At 45.4% G+C, this 22,033-nt stretch overlaps 1 protein-coding gene across 1 annotated transcript in view; it reads left to right on the top strand.

The window, feature by feature from the left end:
* The first annotated feature begins 1,886 nt into the window (after positions 1 to 1,886).
* The window catches only part of ARHGEF6 (Rac/Cdc42 guanine nucleotide exchange factor 6), a 793,672-nt gene continuing 773,525 nt past the window's right edge, over positions 1,887 to 22,033 (top strand). Inside the window, exon 1 of the mRNA XM_069212447.1 lies at positions 1,887 to 2,148. Coding sequence (XP_069068548.1) covers positions 1,984 to 2,148 — 165 coding nt within the window. The 5' untranslated portion in view covers positions 1,887 to 1,983. The remainder of the gene's footprint in view (positions 2,149 to 22,033) is intronic.

Raw genomic sequence — 22,033 nt, forward strand, 5'->3', positions numbered from 1 at the left:
TTAAATTGTGAGCTCAGAGACCCCAAACTCCACATGTCCATCCGCTCCCATAGGTAATCTACACTTTAATCAGATTTAAAGGTAGCCCCCATGTTAACCTATGAGAGGGACAGGCCTTGCAACAGTGAAAAACGAATTTAGCAATATTTCAGTGTCAGGACATATAAAACACATTACTATATGTCCTACCTTAACCATACACTGCACCCTGCCCTTGGGGTTACCTAGGGCCTACCTTAGGGGTGCCTTACATGTAAGAAAAGGGAAGGTTTAGGCCTGGCAAGCGCGTACACTTGCCAAGTCGAAGTTACAGTCAAAACTGCACACACAGACACTGCAGTGACAGGTCTGAGACATGATTACAGAGCTACTTATGTGGGTGGCACAGCCAGTGCTGCAGGCCCACTAGTAGCATTTGATTTACAGGCCCTGGGCACCTCTAGTGCACTTTACTAGGGACTTACCAGTAAATCAGATATGCCATTCATGGATAAATCAATCAACAGTACAATTTCTATAGGGAGCAGTTGCACTTCAGCACTGATTAGCAGTGGTAAAGTGCGCAGAGACAATAAACCAGCAAAAACAGACCTGAAAAAATAGGAGGAAGAAGGCAAAAAGTTTGGGGATAACCCTGCAAAAAGGGCCATTTCCAACAACTTTGTTCTGCTATTTTATTCTTGCATTTTATATAGAGTGTCATATTTTTATGTAACAAATGAATGACTCATACTTGTCGGTTATTTTGTTTTCTGTAATGCCTTTAACTTTGAATAAAAGTTTGTGGTTTTCACTGTAATATTTGTCATTCTTTACTGTAATGTCTAGTGTGCTTTACATTTAATTCTAGGATTGTTATTTACATTGAACGCATTTGAATAACCAGATCCTGAGAGGAGCAACAAAATTATAAAGGTATTAATACTGCCCCCAGTCTGTCAAAAGCACTTTAACCTAATATCAGATAAAAAAGGCTACATCGTTGCCAGGCTCTTTGGGGCAGTTTTTTTTTAACAAAACAAATGTATAAATTCAATATTTTGTTCCTCATGACTTCACCCTCTTTCTACTGTCACATTTTTGCTCCAAATTATGGAATCCAGGAGTATTTTTTCCATTTCTAGGGCTGCAAACAGAGAACAACAAAGGGGGACTGTGAACGCAACTCTTTTCAAAATGGTGTTACGGATTGGTAGGTGTCAAATCGAAGACTGAAAAATTCCAAAATAAAAGTTACTTTGAACAAGTAAGTGAATAGAACGCCTGTCTGTGCTAGTTGATTAACACTTTTTTCTAAAGGAACTTATTTTTTTCAGCATGGAATTATTTATTACAGTATAAGTTACTGTTTGCACACACACACACACTCGAGAAAACATATAAGGATTGTTTTGAATTTCATCTGCATGTTAAACCTGAGCATTTGAAACAAATTCTTCCAAATCTATAAGTTGCTTTGGCCATTATAACTTTTTTAGGGTCGTGCGCATAGATCATGCCTTTTCCGCTGTTTAGCCCTCCTTGAGAGCACCGGTAAACTACTGAAAACATACAAGGCTCCATGTTTTCAGCATGGTTTAGGGACTACTTTTTATTTTTATTTCCTATGCAGCGCAATCTCACTGCACATTTGCCAAAACGTTTGACTGTGAGCGAACTTATGTTTCATTTTGTGTGCCCCTTCACACTCATGGCATGGCACTTTAAATCGTCTCGCTTATGTAAAATTGTATTACTTTTTATTTTATGTAGCAATAAAAGTCCGGTTAGAACTTTACACCGCTAATAGCTCTAAGTCGAGCAAATGCGAGTCCGATTGCTTTGCAAATGCTTGTTTTATTTATGCGATCAGGCTCAGGCCACAGCACGCCACAAACCAGAAGTTGTTGAAAGAAAAAAAAAGAAGAAATGAGAAGAGGCAAGTACGGATGTGGGTTGCACAGCACCCACCCCTGCATCTCTTTCAAAGCCTAATCTGCAGCCATGAATCCGGAGGAGCAAACAGTAACATGGCTCATTTCTTTGGGGGTCCTGAACTCCCCAAAAAAGACCATATGCGACCCAGAGGAATTCCTAAAGTCGTCACTCAGAAACGGAGTTGTGCTGTGCAAGCTAATCAATAGACTGGTTCCGGGGTCGGCTGAAAAGGTAAACAAAAGGAAAAGCACAAGTTTTCGTTCGCTTAACATGGCTGCGTGGGTCGTTTAGTGGGTCCCCGTCCTGGGGCACTCGGTCAGACCGAGCTGGATGCTGTTCTTAGTAGAGTAACTTTATATGCTAGTTAAGCAATGCGGGCTAGGTAGGAAACGAGGGCGCAAGAGGGCGTTTTCTCAGTGCTCCTCTTCAGTAGTCTCGCAGCGATATTACTAGAAGAGCGGTCTAGCTAGGCGTGGAACTTCCAGGTTATCTCAATAACAATACTTGCTAGTTAGCTAGTTATTGCACTTTTCCGTATTCGCGTGAATGCAGTTTGAACCCCACAAAACTGCCTAAAACCCTGCGGGGAAAAAAACAAATTGCTTGCGTGGTCTGAGGGTTGAGTACAAATTAACCTGTCAACCGTTTTGCGAAAGGTCTTTCACTGAAAGGTGTGCAGTGGGAACGCACACATCCATAGTCAGCGCACCTATTATCGTAGAAGGGACCTGTCTTGACCGTGTTAAGGCTTTTACAAGCTCAGAACGCAGAAGACGAATAAAAAACGGGTCGAGCAAGTCCTTCGCTGAACGCCTCGTACTAACTGCCGTCCTAGTCGCTCCATGCTTTCCCTTTTTCATTTCGCTGAGCTTCAGTGCTGAGGTTCTGCGGCCCCTCTTACAAGATATGAATGATTACAGCACAGTGTAATGAAGAGGAACATGCATGGAACGATACGCCAGACCCGATCATACCGTCCAGATCCAACATTACATTTGTTTTACGTCCCACAAAGACACCTCTTTGCAATATTTGCTCTTTGGGCGTTGTCATGCCAATAAAGTTCGTTTAAATTGAGCATTGTCATTTTGTAGCGTGGGGCACCAATCTTATACGCATAGAACACTTATGTTCATGTTACTATCGAATGAAAACTTTGATTTGTTTGTCAACAAAAATTTCAGGCGGGAGGAAGTACAACACTGAACACGTGCTTTAGCAGAAAAATCATGTATATGTTATGTAGCTCAACGTCATGTTCTCTTCACTTCGTCCGATAAACGATGCGCTTTCCTCTCTAAGATGGCCACCACGTTTTCAACACGGAAGATGCTGAGACGCTTTCAGTGTCTACAGTTCTGCCTGTCATTTCGTAACGTAAGCCCCTTGGCTGTTGGTTGCCATCGGTGGCAGCTGCTTGGTGAGGATCCGACTTTGATTGGCCACCTTTGTGTTTCTTTCTAGTCTGATCTCGGGCTGTCAGTAAGAGAGAGGGGTGCAGGCTCTGCGCTGATGGCAGCAGGTCAGTGAGTGTTCCTGCCTTATTATGCGTGCCCTATGCCTAAGGCAGGTTCGGGAGAACAGTAGGTTGAGTGCTGCTCATGTATGGGTTTGGAAGGGACACTGCATTTCAGAGCACCCAAGGCTGGATTTGGTATTAAATGCTTGTCTGAAATAATACAATACTAGGCTGTAGAGCGTTAGGGGACGCACTTGTTGGGAAAAATGAGCTAGAAGCTTATTGGTGCCAAGTTGCTCCGTTCAAGTTTAAAACCTTCAGTGTATCCGGACTTTTTGTGGGGAACTATATGCGTTTTGTGATTTGGATATTGTGTTTTATCATTATAAGAATAGGGTTTAAAATACCACTGTGGTAAACCCTATTGGTTGAAGGTGTCGTGCATGACAAGAATCCACGTGTTTGCTCTGAACAATACACTTCACTTCCAGGTCTGCACCAGTTTCAAGTAGCATTAATCCTCAGCAGCAGCAAAAGAAGGATACATTGCAGTAACAAAATAGGAAATATGTTGATGTCGCTGTCCCGCACCTTGCGCTCTAAGGTGGTGTGGTAAATGCAAGCTTAACAAGTGCGCGAGGCGTGACAGTCTGACTAAATGCAACCAAGCGTGCAAGTTTTGAGATGATGGGTTATGTAACGCTGTTTCCCAGCCTCTTAACTCCTGCAGACCCCTAGTGAGTCATTACTGGAAGCCAGCTATCTCCAAGCAATTTGTATGATTTAAATTTCAAACATTAAAACAGTCATTCGCAAAATGTACACACCAAACACCAGGGGTGTGGAATTTATTAAAATATCTACTTGTCCAGGGGACAGGTTGCTTCTCAAATCTACTTGTCCTGTAAAATGATCTACTTGTCCCTTTGGTGCCATGTAGTGTGGCGCCAAATTATGGCAGCAATCTCATTATATAAGAGCTCTGATAATAACCTCTCTGATTATGCCAGGGCTACTACCATAGTAGGGCTTGAATACTTGCAGTTTCAATCCCTACTGTAGCAATTTCCTTATTTTGCCACCTTTCTGCAGATCTGCATACTGGGGCTGGAGGAAGCAGTAAGCAATAGTTCCAGGGCTGGAATGCCTTTGAGTCTGCAAACCTACTAACCTGCATGTTTTAAAGATTTTCACCAGCTTCTCTCTAATATTTTCCCATAATAAGAAAGGTTGGACATTTACTCCTGACAATGGCAGAATTAGAACTTCTTCCAGGGTTGGGAAGAAAGTGGCTGGAGGAAAAATGAACTTGCAAATGCTCAATAGATTTTAACATGAGCAAATCTACACATGCGTATTTACCCATGCTAAAATACAGTTCACAAATATTTTATAGGGGTACGACATATACCATGGGTGCACTTTTGTGACTTTCTTTAAGAATCTGGGGCCACGTGTAGGTAGGTCCAGATTTGCGACCCGCAAATTGTGAGTCAGAGCGAGTCGCAATTTGCGAGTCGCAAATCCGAATGTAGGATGGTGTCCCTGACACCATCCTACATTCGCAAGGGCTTCGCAAATGCCCACCTCATGAATAATCATGAGGTGGGTCGCAATTTGCAACCCCCTTGCGAATGGCGGCCCTCACAGGGATGGTGGCCTGCTGGAGACATCAGACCACCATGTCTGTGACTGCTTTTCAATAAAGTAGTTTTTTTTTTGTAATGCAGCCCGTTTTCCTTAAAGGAAAACGAGATGCATTACAAAAACGAAAAATGAAACGTTTTCGTTTTATTTTTTCAGAGCAGGCAGTGGTCCTTAGGACCACTGCCTGCTCTGAAAAAATGTTTACAGTGACATTCACAATGGGGAAGGGGTCCCATGGGGTCCCGTGCGAAAGTGTTAGCACCCATTTGAAATGGGTGCAAACTGCGATTGGTTTGCGCCCGCGTTCGCAGAACAATCCTACATTGCACTGCAAGTCGCAATTAGGAAGGGAACACCCCTTCCTAATTGCGAGTCGCAAATCCGTTTTGCGATTCGGTAACCAGGTTACCGAATCGCAAAACTGGGTTTATGCATCGCAATGTGCTTTTTGCACGTCGCACACAGCGAAAGTCGTTGTTTGTGACATGCAAAAAGCTACCTACATGTGGGTCTTGGTCTCTAATTAGGTCTGGTGTTAACAAAGACATTTTGTTTTTATTAAACTTCTATTTCTCTCTCTTTTGGCTGGCTTTACTGTGAGTGATTGCATTCTGCTCTTCCACAAGGAGCATATTGTCACACAAAGTAGTTTTGTTCAGTGTCAGGAACTAGAGTGGCAATCAGTGACGTAACGAAACTGGCGGGTGCACCTTTGCAAAGAACATGGAGGAGCCCCCTATCCAGACTCACTCAGGGCAGGTGCTGTGCTGAAGGGGCCCCCTGGAGGGCGGCTGCGGGGCCTTTGTTATGCCACTGGTGGCAACGTGTGCTTTTAGAGTTCAAAAACGTTTTGGTTTTTTTTTGCCAGTGTTTGTTACAATGTTGAGGGCCTGGTAGCTCCCACAACAATAAAGTGTTACAAAAGCCATGTCAAAACAAGACACGCATTGATGAAACTAAAAGACTTATAAAAATATGCCAGATCAGTTGGTTTTGTCAGTGTTTGTTTATTTTCATGCTTCCCATAATCGTGTTGAAAATGGTTACATTGATTTTCCATTAGAAATATTTTTTGGAAATACTAGCATGCATCAAAACATTTTACTAAATGACACTTCATTTGCATCTAATCAGAGAGCATTCTGGGAGCATTATACGTAGCCTCATAGCCTAAACTTTTCAAACATGTGTATACACGTTTTTTTTTTGTACTGGAACCAACGTCAGTAGTGAAGTGTGACCTTAAAACATTTATTTACAGCACTCACCCTAATAATGAAGGCTTTCAAATAATGAACCATAAATACAAGTTCGAACAGCATTATCTATTGGAAACACATTACCTCAACTGCAGAGAGTTCCACTCTCTGTAAACAGGCAACCAAAGGGTTTGTGCTGCAGAGGGTTGGGCCTACTTGTCCCAAGGACAAAGTAAACATAAAAACTTTTTGCCCTTGACCCCAAACAAGATGTGTCGGGCGATAGGAATTCCACATCCCTGGGACTGTTTTTGTGTTTTACTCTTTTAGTCACCTGCTTGTTTTTATTGTGTTTTATCATCCTCGTTATTGCAATAGATGCTTTTTCATCTAAGATGCAGTGACTTCCATAAATACTTATTGAATTATGTTCTGCCTCTGTTGTCTTTGCCTACATGAGATTTTGGTAACTGAGAGAAAGGGATGAGATCTGATTGACCACGATTCCCCTGAGGAGTCTTTCTTGTCATGCGCCCGGTTGCGACAATCATCTGAGCCAGAGATGAGGCGCTGCTAGTTAGCCGGAAAACCCGGATTAGGCCGACAGAAGTCAGTGTGGAATCATACTCAGTATCCAGAATCCATGTGATTCTGCTGCCCAAATCCAGTAGCTTCATTAGCATAATGAGAACCCATGCAACAATGTGAAACTCAGAACCCACCACTTCCAATCAAACTCCAAAACACAAAAACAAATGAAAAAGCCAATAAAACATCCAAACATACTCATAGAATGAAAAGTGTATGCTCAAAACTACAAACATGCTAAGGTAAATCCAGTGTGCACGCTGAAAACTTGCTTGCTCTCAGTGAGCGTATGCCAGTGCTGGAAAAAAACGACAGTGAAAGTTTTCAGCGTGCCGAATTGCTGTGTGTCAAGAAAACAACATATCACCCAAAAAGCTATTCCTAAACGTCTTACCTAAGTACCAGTCAAAGCTTAAACATGCAGAATACCATAAGCATCTGCTAGACAGACGTTCATAACACACGTCAGAGCAACTAGAACTGCCAAACGATCAACAATAACTTCAGTGTTATTCTGCACCACGTTTGAGGTAACCAAACTGTTAAAACAATAATAATAAATCACTATTCCATCACAACCCAAGTAGATTATTACAAACCACCCAACCATAACGAATTTACTAAAGGGCAGAATCACGAACTCTTTCGATCCTACACTAGCTAGAAACGGGAAGTCGCCATTGTTAACAACACTTCCAGGTTAGCTATTCAAGTGCTACCAGCCGCCCCGAAAGTCGAGTGATCAAAATTAAAAAAACAGACAGCGACAGGGGACACCCACTTGAAAATCCGACCACTAGGACGCCATTAAGACCTGTATAAGTAACTTGCATGCCGGCTTGTGCATGTGCTCAGTGGAACACAAGAGAAGATGATAGTGGTAAAACAACGTTGGCACAAATAAACAACATAAAAAAAGATTGAAATGCACACTTAAAAGTGATCGTTAAAAATGATTCACATATATGGATGTTTTAAGTAAATAAACATTGCACACAAAACGGACTTAAACAACCAAATAGCTCCTTGTTTCCTGGAAATTAAAACACTGGCTGTGCGGACCCTTCTGGGTGGTGTACTGAATGTTGCTAGGGCCAGATGATTTGGGATAACGTGTCGCACAAGTACAAAATCGTCCCTAACGAAAATAGTGTGTGATATAGCTTGTTTCTCTCAGAGCTGCAATCCCTGGAAGAGAAGTCAGCCTATGGGGATAATTTCAGAGAAGACATGGCAGATCCAGTTTATCATTGAGCCTACGAGGGGCCAGTGTCTCAAACCTTCTAAATTCAATGAGATTCATGTTGTAATAACATTTTAGACACATCTATTCCCGGATTGATCTTTACCAACTCTGTGACCTGAAAACGCAACTGAGCTATGCTATGCTTGCTCTCCAAACAGTGTGCCGCCTGATTTTAAGCGGTGTTTTTGTTGTGAATCATGCTTTTTTGCTCCGTGGTGCGGATTTTAATATTTCTCTCTGTTTTACCTGTGTATGAGTTACAGTCCGCAGAATGTTCTAATTTCACCACCTTGCCTGCTGTAGGGTGATTAATAGTGTTCCCAGTAATGGCATTATTGCAGTGTATGCAGTTGTGACACTTTCTGGTCCCAAGCCATTTGGTGGTGGTGGAGGAAGTTGTGGAAGCTGATAAGAGTGTATAAACACAACGTTTTATCTTTGAAAATGCCTTTGAAGTCAGATTCCGTTTGTAATATCTCCCATCTTTCACATAATATATTTTTAAACATTGGTGACATGGTAGAAAATGTTCACACAAAAATGTTTCTACTGGTGCTGGCAACTGTACGTCTCTGCAGTAAGTCTTGACGTTCTGTCCGTTTGGTTACCATGTTGTCAAGATCTCTGGGATAACCTTGCGCTAAGTAAGACGATTTGAATTCTTCCAAAGTTGAAGTACAAACGGCAGAATGAGATGTAATTGTTAAAAGGTAACTGCTTTATGAGAGAAGGTGGATGGAAGCTGTGAAACAACAAAGCATTATTCCGATCAGTGGGTTTCTTACAAATGCTAGTACTGAGGGCGAGTCACCACCACACTAGTCCTGGGCACGAGGGTTAACAAATCAGTAAATTCTAGGAATCCTTTCAGCGGTTCTGCTGATTTGAAACAACGTAGACGCATCAGAATATGGTTAAGAGATGCCGGTCCTAGGCACGAGGGTTAACAAATATGTGAATTCTAGGAAGTGTTTCCTCGGCTCAGCTGATTTGAAACAACGTAGTAGCATCAAAGTTTTACTAAGGCAGAAAATACATCTAGGCACTAAAAAAAAGTGACCCCTTGAGCAAATCAGATAGCTTAAGAAGTCACCCACATTTGCAAATTCAGATGTTTCCCGTGTGCGTAAGCTTGTGCCTGCTATCTAATGATTCCCCTGCGACCTCGCCTTTTCCCAGGGGAAGGGGAACTTGGTAAATGAAGTCTGGTGCAGCAGGATGTGTCCCGCGCGTGGGAAGCTCATGCACACTATATTGCTGTGCTCTTCTCCCACAGCCCCTCCTTCTCCCATGGGCGGGGATCTTGGTAAATGAAGTTCGATGCAGCAGGATAACGGCCAATTATCTCCCACATGCGGGAAGCTTGTGCACTAAATAACACTTCCCCCATGACCCCGCCTTCTCCCAGATGCAGATGATCTTGCTAAATGAAGTCCAGTGCAGCAGGCTAAAGATCAATGTCTCCCCAACAAAGAGGAGATGCACAGTACTTAAATCATTCTCAAGCAATCTACAGTTATTATTTATATGTATTTAGAATATTTTCTTTCAAATGTCAGTATTTAAACTTTCATTTAATAATTCATCAGATTAAAAACTGTTGTAAAAATGTGTCTAATGTCTCACAAATTTCCGTGACGTGCTGGGTAATAGTCCCAGTTATTGAATTTTTATGGGTTCTAATATAAAGTGGGCTGAAAACATATGGCTTTTAATAGATGTTTGTGCGTAAATTGTGTTTCTGCCCCCCCCCCCCCATCTCCTTTCTGGGACACAGTGTGGGCGACGGGTGTGGATGGTTGACCCTTTCACTTCTACTCAAGAAAATGCAAATCAGGTACTTAACCATCTATTAGTTCGCTGTCTACCCATGCTATAAACTATTTGTATCTAGTCAACTGGAATTTGTAACCAGGGTTATTTTATGCATAACATATTTGGCCTAATTATCCTCTTCTTCTCTCGCAAACATCCTTACAGGATTAAATGCGAGTGGTCAGTTGATGGTGAATGGACAATACAGCAATGATGTAGTTGAGATACTCTATATCGCACAATTTTAACATTTTTTACTTGTAATGTAGGCGGGCTCTGGAAGCTGCTCTGAGAGATTGATATTGCTGAGTCCACTTGAGAGAAGTTTGTAGGGGTATTTCACCAAAATACTAATGAGAACAAAATATGTTGGTGTTCGGTGTTTCAAGTGATATTTTTGGTTAATTAACGATAACAAGCGCACTGAGAGTTGCTGAAAGGCAGATGTTCCATCGTGGTATCACATGACAATAAATATGTAGCTGCCAATTTTTTCCATGTCAGGTGTCAATCACTGTTCAAAGAGGGTAAATGTGATAATATCAGGGAACTGAAATAAGAGTAGGGAAGGTGAATTGTGAGAGTGGATGGAAATGGCAGCGGGGGATTACGGCAAAATATAACCCTAAAAGGGAACGTGGTACCCTGAAAAACAATATATATGAATGTGTGTTAAAGTGACAGCCTAAGAGGGAATGAAAGTTATCCTGTAAGGGAATGTGACAGTTTGAGCATGTTCTAAAATAGCATGGTATGAACTTGACGGTCTGAAACGGAATGAAATTTACTAGTAGAGGAAATGGGTCCCCAGGACCACCCTCAGAGGAACTCTCATCTACAGACCCCCTGGACCACGCGCCCTCTTCAGCGAATCCATCGCAGACTTCATCTCCCCGCACACCCTTGCCTCGCCGGACTACATCCTCCTCGGTGACCTCAACTTCCACCTGGAGCAGAACAACGACCCCAACACCACCACCTTGCTCGACAACTTCGCCAACCTCAGTCTCAAGCAACTGGTGAACACCCCCACCCACATCGCCGGACACACGCTCGACCCCATCTTCTCCGCCAGCAACCACGTATCCTTCAGCCACTCCTCCGTAATACACTGGACCGACCACAGATGTGTCCACTTCACCTTCAGATGCAAGACTCTCCACCTCCGCACACAACCCATCCCACGCAGACATTGGAACAAAATCCCCACGGAACAGCTTCGCTCCACTCTCAGCGACAACCAACCCACCTTCTCCACCGACCCCAACGACGCAGCCCTCAGCCTCACTCATTGGATCACCAACTGCGCGGACAACCTCGCACCTCTCAGACGCCTCCCAAGACAGACCAGCACCAGGAAACCTCAATGGTTCACAGACACCCTCAAGGAATCCCAAAAAACCTGCCGTACCCTCGAGAAAGCCTGGCGCAAAGACCACACCGCAGAAAACATGTCTGCCCTCAAAAACGCCACCCGCGAATACCATCAGTTGATCCGCGCCACCAAAAGAACTTCCTTCACAGACTGGACAAGAACACTCACAACAGCAAAGAACTCTTCAACATCATCAAAGAGCTCTCCAATCCTAACGCCAACTCCAACTCCATCACGCCCTCACAAGACCTCTGCAACTCCCTCGCTACCTTCTTCCATCGTAAGATCACCGACTTACACGACAGCTTCGGACACCAGACCCAGCCAACCACCACAGAACCTACTACAACTCCCTCGCTACCTTCTTCCATCGTAAGATCACCGACCTACACGACAGCTTCGGACACCAGACCCAGCCAACCACCACAGAACCTACTACCCCAGCCATCACCCTCAACGCCTGGACTCACATCAGCGCGGAGGACACCAAAGCTACCATGAACTCCATCCACTCTGGTGCCCCCTCGGACCCCTGCCCACACTTCATCTTCAACGAAGCCGACAACATCATCGCCCCGCATCTCCAGACCGTCATCAACAGCTCGTTTGCTTCTGCCGCCTTCCCCGAGAGCTGGAAACACGCGGCAGTCAACGCCCTCCTGAAGAAACCTACGGCGGACCCCAGCGACCTGAAGAACTTCCGCCCCCATCTCGTTCCTCCCTTTTCCTGCCAAAGTCATAGAGAAGACCGTCAACAAGCAACTGACCAATGTTCTTGAAGACAACCACCTACTCGACCCCTCTCAGTCCGGATTCCGAGCCAATCACAGCACAGGAACCGCCCTCATCTCAGTCACAGACGACATCAGAACTCTGATGGACAACGGAGAAACAGTCGCCCTCATCCTCCTCGACCTCTCGGCTGCCTTCGACACCGTCTGCCACCGAACCCTAACATCCTGCCTGCGCTCCACCGGTATCCAAGGACTGGCCCTGGACTGGATCACCTCTTTCCTCTCTAACCGCTCCCAAAGAGTCTACCTCACTCCGTTCCGCTCAGACCCCACCGAGATCATCTGCGGTTTCCCACAAGGCTCCTCGCTCAGCCCGACTCTCTTCAATGTCTACATGAGCCCCCTCGCCGACATCGTACGCAAACACAACATCAACATCACCTCCTACGCCGATGACACTCAGCTGATACTCTCCCTCACCAAAGACCCCACTGGCGCCAAGACCAACCTGCAAGATGGAATGAAAGACGTCGCAGAATGGATGAAACTCAGCCGTCTGAAACTGAACTCAGAAAAAACTGAAGTCCTCATCCTCGGAAACACCCCGACCGCCTGGGACGACTCTTGGTGGCCCACGGCCCCAGGCACCGCACCAACCCCCTCAGACCACGCACGCAACCTCGGATTCATCCTGGACCCGCTTCTCACCATGACCAAACAAGTCAACGCCGTATCATCTTCCTGCTTCCTCACTCTCCGCATGCTCCGAAAGATCTTCCGCTGGATCCCCGCCGACACCAGAAAAACTGTGACCCACGCCCTCGTCACAAGCCGCCTGGACTACGGAAACACCCTATACGCAGGAACCAACGCTAAACTCCAGAAACGTCTGCAGCGAATACAAAACGCCTCCGCCCGCCTCGTCATCGACATACCCCGCAACAGCCACATCTCCGCCCACCTGAGACACCTGCACTGGCTTCCCGTCAGCAAAAGGATCACCTTCCGGCTCCTCACCCACGCACACAAAGCCCTCCACAACAAGGGACCCGAATACCTCAACCGTCGCCTCAGTTTCTACACACCCACCCGTCAACTTCGCTCCGCCAACCTCGCACTTGCCGCCGTCCCTCGCATCCGCCGCACCACGGCAGGTGGGAAATCCTTCTCTTACCTGGCGGCCAAGACATGGAACTCCCTCCCCGCCAACCTCAGGACCACCCAGGACCACCCTGCATTCCGGAGGCAGCTCAAAACCTGGCTCTTCGAGCAGCAGTAACCCCCCTTCCCCTAGCGCCTTGAGACCCTCACGGGTGAGTAGCGCGCTTTATAAATGTTTTTGATTTGAGTTTAAAAGGGAAATAGAAAGTAACAGACTCCGACCGTGTGGTGGTAATACTTGTAATATCGCCACGATGTATTCAGTACTTCTGTTAAGTACTTTTGATCATTTGAAAAAATTTGTGCCGCTTTTTTGTCCCAGACGTTTCCCAAATTGTTAGCATGTATCACATCTTTTGAAGACTAAATACATAACATTTTAAATGTGATCATCTGTATATAACACGCAGTAACCCTTCCTCAGTGGACGTCCACACCCTTTGGACACAGAAGTCTGTTTTACTACTTCAGTGAGAAGTAATATACAGCTATCCCTAAGCAGAAAATTTAGCAGGGCTTTTTGTTCGTAATGTATGAAAGCAGCACAGCCATCAGGAGTCACTGTTGTAGAACAATGGATTATGCGGGGCGGTCATTATACAATACTTGCTGATGGGGTGTTTCCTGTACAGCAGTGTCAGATGGAACAAGCACAGCAGTACGTTTCTTTTGTGTGCTTACATCACAGGGTTCATCCAACAGATCTATATGTTATATGCTATATGGAAAGTGGACATCTTTTCACAGGCGACACCAACTCTTGCTCTAGAGTCAAACTATGTAAGCACTGCAGAGACTTAGAAGTTGCACGCACTATGTCGATGGGCATCAATTAGCAGCAGTTATAGGTAGCATACTCTACCTCTTGATTGCCCTTTGCTACTCCGACGCTTCCATTGCTATCCCTTGCTTCGGGGTTCATGAAGGAGTGGTAAGAACAGAAAGTAAATACAACATGTTTATTTTCTGTAAATTCCAGTTCTTGCCTTCCTTCATTTCATCAGCAAATAGAAGGCTGTTGAGAGATCAAGGGTGGTACAAGTGCTTAAACCTGTGATGTCAACAGAGGCAAAGAGTATGTGAAGTCACTTCCACTGTCTTTGACAATATGGTTAATTGACGCCCATGATTGTGGCACAGATAGACATTACCTCTCTGTCTCTTTTCCTCGCCCCAGTCATTATATCACGAGGATCTGTAATGCAGCATTTTCCTGCTCACATATGCACATCCATCTGAAAATTATTGTGCTTCAATAGCATGGCCGATGGGCTAGTCCTGTAGTATTCCTTTTGCCCTTTTACCATCTCCTTTCATTCCTTTCCTTCTACTTTTTCATTTTGTTTGTGCTTTTTAGTGCATCTTGCAGATCCCCAGACAGTGGTATCAAGCCACTTGCTTGCCATTCGTTTCACCTTCAGTGCACTGTATCTCACATGGCAGTCTGTTTCTATATCTTGAAGAGATCTTGTCAATGTTACATAATTGTTTTATCTTTATAAAATGGCCTCCATATTTAGAAGCATTATGAAGACCATCTCAGATTGGGTCCACAGTGTTACACTATGTACAATACCGTCCCAAGATACCCATCTTGGACCGGTATTGTACATAGTGTACAAAGTTTATTGAGTAGCCTTCTTGGATTGGGATTGAGAAAAGTGTATAACTGCTTACTGCTCCACGATGGCCAACATGTTGCTTTTTAAAGTGGCAGCTGTTTGTAAGTTTAAAAGTACAATCCAGTATGTACATTATCATTGCAAGACATATCTTTCAAAATTCTATTTTACTTTTTTATTGAAAGGATATGCCAACTGTGTTTAGTCGGTGGCTTCTTTTCTTTTTAATACTATTACTCTTTTAATTGACCATGCATATATTTGTTTTTCTTGTGTTGGTGCATTGTCATGAATGGGTAAGTAGATGAATGCAAACATAAGTCAGTGTATGAATGAAAGAATGCAGAGTGCAAGTGAAGGTGCAGAGGGTGAGTGAAAGAGTTCATGTGTGATGATGTATTCAGTACCTAAACCAGGCATTGAAAGGTTAAATAAAAGCCAAATCAATTGAACTTGCCAAAGCATGGATAGATCAGAAACAAACTTAGTCACGTGATTTCCACCCACTGTTGGAGACCAAAATATGTTTCCATATTTATTATGAAGTTGCTAGCTATAAAAAATAAAGTTGCTATAACAATGCAAAAAAGACCACTGTAATATAATGATTATTAAGAACCATGGGGATTATTACAACTTTGGAGGAGGTGTTAATCCGTCCCAAAAGTGACGGTAAAGTGATGGATATACCACCAGCCGTATTACAAGTCCATTATATCCTATGGAACTCGTAATACGGCTGGTGGTATATTTGTCACTTTACCGTCACTTTTGGGACGGATTAACACCTCCTCCAAAGTTGTAATAACCCCCCATGTCTAGGAATTAATCTACAGAAAGTAACAACCAGGAGTTAGAAATGTACTTGATGTAGCGCTAAACAAAAAAACAAAAGGTGTTAGAAAGTACTTGCTTCCCTTGCAAAAGCACAGCAACTGTAACTTACATGAGCTTCTAGGGGTGCCACGAACATTGATGAGTAATGTTTAAGTGTATACAAATGTATCACTGAGAACTTGAAAAACCCAAGTCGAATGCAGTTAACGTTTTGCCATTGGAACCAAAGGGGAAAGAAGCAATATCTTTGTATTTGGCCAGATCTTTGACATTACTTTTTCATATTTTTTCCCTACTAGGGGAGGTTGGTGATGAGTTGGAATTTATCAAAGATCTCAGTTTCCAACTGGATTTTTCTTATGTTTTTTTGTTTGTAATAAAGTTAAACTTTGTGAGAACTTGGATTGTTGGTGGACTGGGGTGTGAGCCCTGGTCAAGCAACAGCCACAATCCCTTTCAAGGATGGACCTCAAAAAGACACTTAGTTAATCTGTGCTTAATCCAGGGTAGCTTGCCACAAAAAAGCAGTTAGGCCAAACCTAGAAGCAATGTGTAAAGTATTTATGCAGCGCACAAACAGTAATAACATGAAAACACAACACAATAAAAATTCCAAACCAATTTAGAAAAATAGAGTAATTTCAGCAAAAATCTAACCATTAGAACCAGAGTTATGAATTTTTAGAGTTTTAGATTGAAAATCGCACTAAAAAGCAAAAAGCTCCAACAGCGAATATCTGGTCCAGGGAATAGTCAAAAGTTACGCTTGACCGTGATGGAGCGCAGTTTGGATACACAAAGTAGTTTGGGCCTGGTCAGTGCTTACCTTTGAACTTAGAAACTTTTTGAAGAAAAAGTCTGAGAAGGTAGAAGTCCAGCAGGACTGTCTGAGAAGGAAGCGTCTTCGTCGGATAGTGGTGAAGCGACGCCGCAGTGAAGATTTTTACCCTCTTTTGCAAAGGACTGCTGAAATTAATTTACTGCTGTGGCAAAGAACATACTGGGAGAAGCTGCAAAGTCAGTCCTTCCAGCGATGCACCTCAGGCAGATAGACGGAGAGGTTGGTCCTGGTCTCCTCCTGGTTCTCAGACCATATTTGGCCACAATGTTTTTAAGTTTTAGAAATTGGCCATCTGGGTACCTTTAGCACCACAACCAAGGGTCCAGGAGTGGTTGTAGACCTCCTTTAGGGGGTTCAGGACTCACGCAGGCTGGGTTCAGGTGGGTGTTCAAGATGGTTGGAGGCTGTTATGTCCCTGTAGCTCTGAACAGGAGGAGAGCAAACTAGCCCTTAGAATCACTTATGGAAGTCCAGGGTGCAGGTGTAGATGCAGGGCCCAACAGCAGGGCTGGCCTCGGAGGGCTCGAGGCAGGAAGGCAGTCCCTCAAGGTACAGCAGCAGTCTGGTACAGTGCACAGCAGGTCACAGCAGCAAGCAGTCCTCTGAGAGTCCTTTCGCAGGTACAGTATTGAACTGAAGAGTGGGAATGAGAGCCCTCTTTTTATACTGTGGTCCCCTGCTCTTAGAAGATGTAAGAAGCTTCTACAAAGGTCCTTTGAAGTTCCAGGACTTTCCTGATGCCCCTGCCCTGGCTGCTAGCTGTGCTCAGCCCTCCCCCCCACCCCATTCTGCTAGTGGAAGGCCATTCAGGCTATGCTAATCCCACTATTGTGTGACTGTCTGAGGTGAAGTCACAATGTCTCAACTGTCAGTTACACCCAGTCATGTGACCTAAGGGAGGCTGCAGGCACAGATGGCTAAGGGCAGGAAGATGCCAACTTTCTAAAAGTAACACCAAAGGATGATGGACTTAGTGCTCAAACGTTTCAGACGCTCACTTCAGTGACAGATATGGGTTTACCCCATTTTTCTTTTGCTCACCATACCACCCCAGTTTGGACCCAGCCATATGCAAATCAGTCTTGACCCTGTTCCCCATGGGGACAGTCCAGCCTAAACTGCCAGGCCAGGTCCTCCCTGGACCGGAAACAAGCATCCTGAGATCGGTTTCAGGGTATCACCCCTCCTCAGTCAGGCTAGCTTGAATCCAGTGGCACAGTGAGCAAGGGCCATACGTCTGGGCATACTCTGGCCACTTAGAGCAACTTTAGCAACACAAAAAGTTGGATGGAGTGCTGAAACGTTTCAAATACTCACCCCCAGGCAAAGATATGGGTTTAATCTATGGTTCTTTTGCTCACCATGCCACCCCAGTTTGGACCTAGCCATATGCAAATCAGTCTTGACTCTGTTCCCCATGGGAACAGTCCAGCCCACCTCTCCCTTTGAAATAGATGTCTCTGGGCTGGGATGGAATGGCCTCTGAGCACCACCAGATTGCTTTGAAGGGCACATTTGGTGCCCTCCGTGAATAATTCGGTTTGCATTAGTTCAGGAACACCCTGTTCCCACTCTGGCGAAAACCACACAAAGGACAGGGGAGTGACCACCTCCCTGTTCAGCTCCTCCCCTAGGGAGGTGCACAGAGCTCTGCCAGGTGGCCGGTTTATTCCGCCATCATGGAAACAAGGTAGGCAGCGACCCCTGGGAGCAACTGACTGGGTGGGCCAGGTAGGGGACATCCCTGACCCCATCTGATAGGTGGGCCACCACAGAGAGTGACCAACCTCCTTTTAGAGTTACTTAAGGGCTCCCCCGAGGGTGGGTCCTCAGATTCATCTCGCAAGACTCTTCATGGAACTCTCTGCAAGACATCTTCTGCTCCTGGCTTTCTGATCTGCTGTTGGTCTGCTTTTGGAATAGAAACAAGACTGTATCCAGTTGGGAGGGCTCCCACTGCAACATTGTTTCTCCTGCAGAAGTTCTGCAACATCCATGACTGTGCATCCTCCAGTCTCCAGCACTCTGCAACTCCAGATTCAGCTTCCACTCTGCAGCTCCTGTGATGTGGTACTCCTGTTTGTTGTGCTGCTGAGGCCTCTCTGTTTCTCTCCATGCCTGCTGCCAGTGGGTCACTCGTGGGGGCTCCTCCGACTTGGCTGGCTTTCCTTCCTGCTGAAGGCCTGCCCTGACTCCCCTCCAAGGGTCGAGTCACTAGGACCTTGCTGGTCCTCCAAACCCTGCTATCTTCCTTGCTTCAGCTATTTACATTTGTCAAGGCTTGTTGGTGGTCCTGCTGGCCACTGACCCTCCTGCAATCTGGCGACCGACGTGGGGCAGCTCTTGGGTGACTCCAAGGACCTCCTACATCCCCCTGTACTCCCTAGCTGGACTTCTTCCTTCACCTTCCTATAGGAACTTCACCTCCAGAGGGTGGGCATTACCTACCTGCACTGCCTGGACATCTCCGAGTGGTCTGGACATTGTCCTCTTCTTTTTCAGGTTCTTCATGTCTGGAATCCACTTTTTTGTTCCACCGGCAAGCCACAGGTCACAACAGCAGCTGGACAACAGAGACTTCCATTTACTTCAAAGAGGGTTTCCGACGCCACTTCACCACTATGCCCCTAGGCTTCCTGATGTAGGTCCTCCAGTCTTCTGGGTATCCCCGCGTGGGGGCACTCTCCAACCTTTTTTGTGCCAACTGGTTTCCTTGGGGTCCACTGGGAAGGGTCCTGAATCCATAAAATTCCAACTGCGACAGTAAAGTGGTAGCCTGTGGGACACCCGGCTCAATAACAGCTCTCCACCCAGGTGCCTGTGGGATTTCTAGTACTTAGCTCTGGTGATTTCCTAACCCCCAGCCCCTGGGATGCTAACACACTTACCATGGTTAGACACCGCCATTATTATACCATTTTCTTAGTATATGGTTTGACCCCACTCCTACAGGGTCCATGTATTTTTTATGCTTTTCCTGCTTGTTGCTAAATGTATATTTATGTGTGTTGATATTTCGAGATGGAGATATACCAATGTTAGTATAGCTCTAGTACTGTAATAAAAAAACCTTTATTTTTTCAACCTCTGGTGTTGTTCTTTCATGTGAATGGTTGCTTGACTGACTATTGTAGTATTGCAACTGCTTTACACTCCTCTTAGATACGCTTTAACTGCTAACTACAGCGACCCCTAGAAAGCGTTTGCTATCTGCGCACCTAAACACTATAACTAAGGGTTGCCTACACTCAGTGTAGGGTGCCACACCATAGGTGTACACCAAAGACTGAGCCAGCCTCCTACAATGGTAATATTTTAATTACTTTAGTCTGAGAGTGACATCTCAACTAATTTGGTTATACTTAGTATCCAAAAAACAGAGATTACTCAAGAGAAATTGAATCAAGCATGTAGGCAGGTGTATATGCTTGTTCAATACTGTATTGGAATCGAACAAATGAGAGCTGAAAGGTGTTCGGAATAAATGATAGATTATGGTACAATGGCAATGTATATTACAATATAGCTAGAGTCTTTAAGTTTTCTAACATATGACAATGTACACGATGCCCACTTTCACAGCACAACCAGAGAATGTCCATCTTAGAGTAGAAACAAGACTAGTTGGAGTGATATGAATTGTCCAAAGGAAAGATGGGCTGTACGCCGATGTTTCTGATGGATACAACTACCTGTGGATTCCTCACCTATTGAATACTCCCATTGCGCCAGCATTCGATGGAAATCTTCTTCCTAGATTCTACACGTCGACGAGGACATCACAATTGCCCACGTGACGCCGTCTGACGTCATACAGCCAATAAGAGGTCATCGCCGACATGCCGACGTCAGTTCCTTTTTTTCCGTGCCATTTGAAACGGTTATCTTCGAGGGAGCTACTGTTACTGCTCGACGTAGTTACAGTGTGTTTTTTTTTGGCTATTTTTGCTTTGAGACATTACAATGTCGCAAAGAAAGTCAGGATTCAAGCCCTGCCGAGAGTGCGGAGGCAAAATGTCGGTACCGGACCCACATTCTGACTGTTTGTGGTGTCTTAGTTCCGACCACGACGTTGACAAGTGCGATTCTTGTCAACGTATGAATCCGAAGGCCTTGAAAGAACGTGAGGCCAAACTTTTTCTTGCGAAGTCAAAGAAGAAGGAGAAAAGACATCACCGAAAGTCGTCTTGACCGAAGTCACATCGGCGTCATCGGGACTCCCGGCGTCGTCGAGAATCTCGGTGCCGGTCGAGTAAAGAGAGGTCTCGTTCGAGGTCACCATCGACTCGACGTCGAAAGACTTGGGAAGTAAGTCCCACTGTCTCTCCCCAGCCGCCGATGCCGTTACCTTCTCCGACTTCACCAATGTCATCGGTTAATCCTCCTTCGGTGTTCGAGGTTCCACAGCCTCAGGTGTTTTCTCCGTCTATGCAGACGTCGGGACCGGCGTCGATGTCGCCTTCGAACCAGGCACCTCAATACCCGGCTTTCCCGGCCCCTGGAGCTGACAGTACCGCATTCTTAAATGCGATGTTCTCCATCTTCCAACAGATGGCTCCTGGTGGTGGACTGGCTCGTCCGTCAGGCCCATTGGCCTTCAACATGGGTGGTCCGGCTCCGCTTCGACCGGCACCCTTTATGCCCTTTCTTCCCTTGGGAAACGTGGACTCGGCTTCGGCGTCTCAGCCAGCGACGCCGACTAGACCTCCACCGACTCCGGAACAGTCTTCAGTCTGTCCTGCTCCACGTTCAGCACCGAAGAAAACCATGGCGCCGTTAGATCCGGCGTCTGACGGATCCGAGGATCGGCGTCAAGCTTCGACATCTGCTGACGCCATGTCGACGCCGAGGATAGAGGAGAGACTACATTCGAGGAGGCTTGCTCTTCGCCTCCTTGAAGAGCAGGAAACCGGAGACAGGCATTGGAGGAAGGGGAGATTGAGGACTCTCGTGAAGGTCTCCATGGCTTGGACACTGCTAGTGGTCTGGACACCTCTCCTGAATGGGACTTGTCATCACCTGGGGAGTACACAGGGGAGGCAGCTTGGACCTCCCTTTGCCAGTGACTGAGACCAAGCCAAACATCTTGACAGAGGTGTTGCATCCTGCCTCAACAACTGCAGAGCTACTTTTGCCTTTCAATGAGGCACTACTGGACCCCATTATGGAAGTCTGGAAGAAGCCGGTGTCATCTTCGGCCGTGAATAGATCTGTGGCTCGGAGATATCAGGTTGCACCGGCTGACCCAGGCTTTCTTTCCAGGCATCCAACACCTGAAAGCCTGGTAGTACAGGCTTCTTGCTCAGCTCGATCTGCTCCTGGGTCCTTTCCAGCTGTGCCCTCGGATAGAGACTCTAAAAAGATGAACATGTCATCGAAGAAGGTTTTCTCGTCATGTAGCATGGCTTTGAAATCCACCAATGCTACGTGCATCTTAGGGAGATACATTTACGCCCTGATGGACGAGATTAAGTCAACGTACACTGAGGTTCCTCAAGAATTATTGAGCCTGGTCTCTGATGCTCAGGCAGCAGCGACCCAAGTTATTCAATCTGGGTTGGATACATCTGACTCTGTTGCTAGAGCTATGGG

This window comes from Pleurodeles waltl, chromosome 2_1 (genome assembly GCF_031143425.1).
Source record: "Pleurodeles waltl isolate 20211129_DDA chromosome 2_1, aPleWal1.hap1.20221129, whole genome shotgun sequence".
Lineage (NCBI taxonomy): Eukaryota > Metazoa > Chordata > Amphibia > Caudata > Salamandridae > Pleurodeles > Pleurodeles waltl.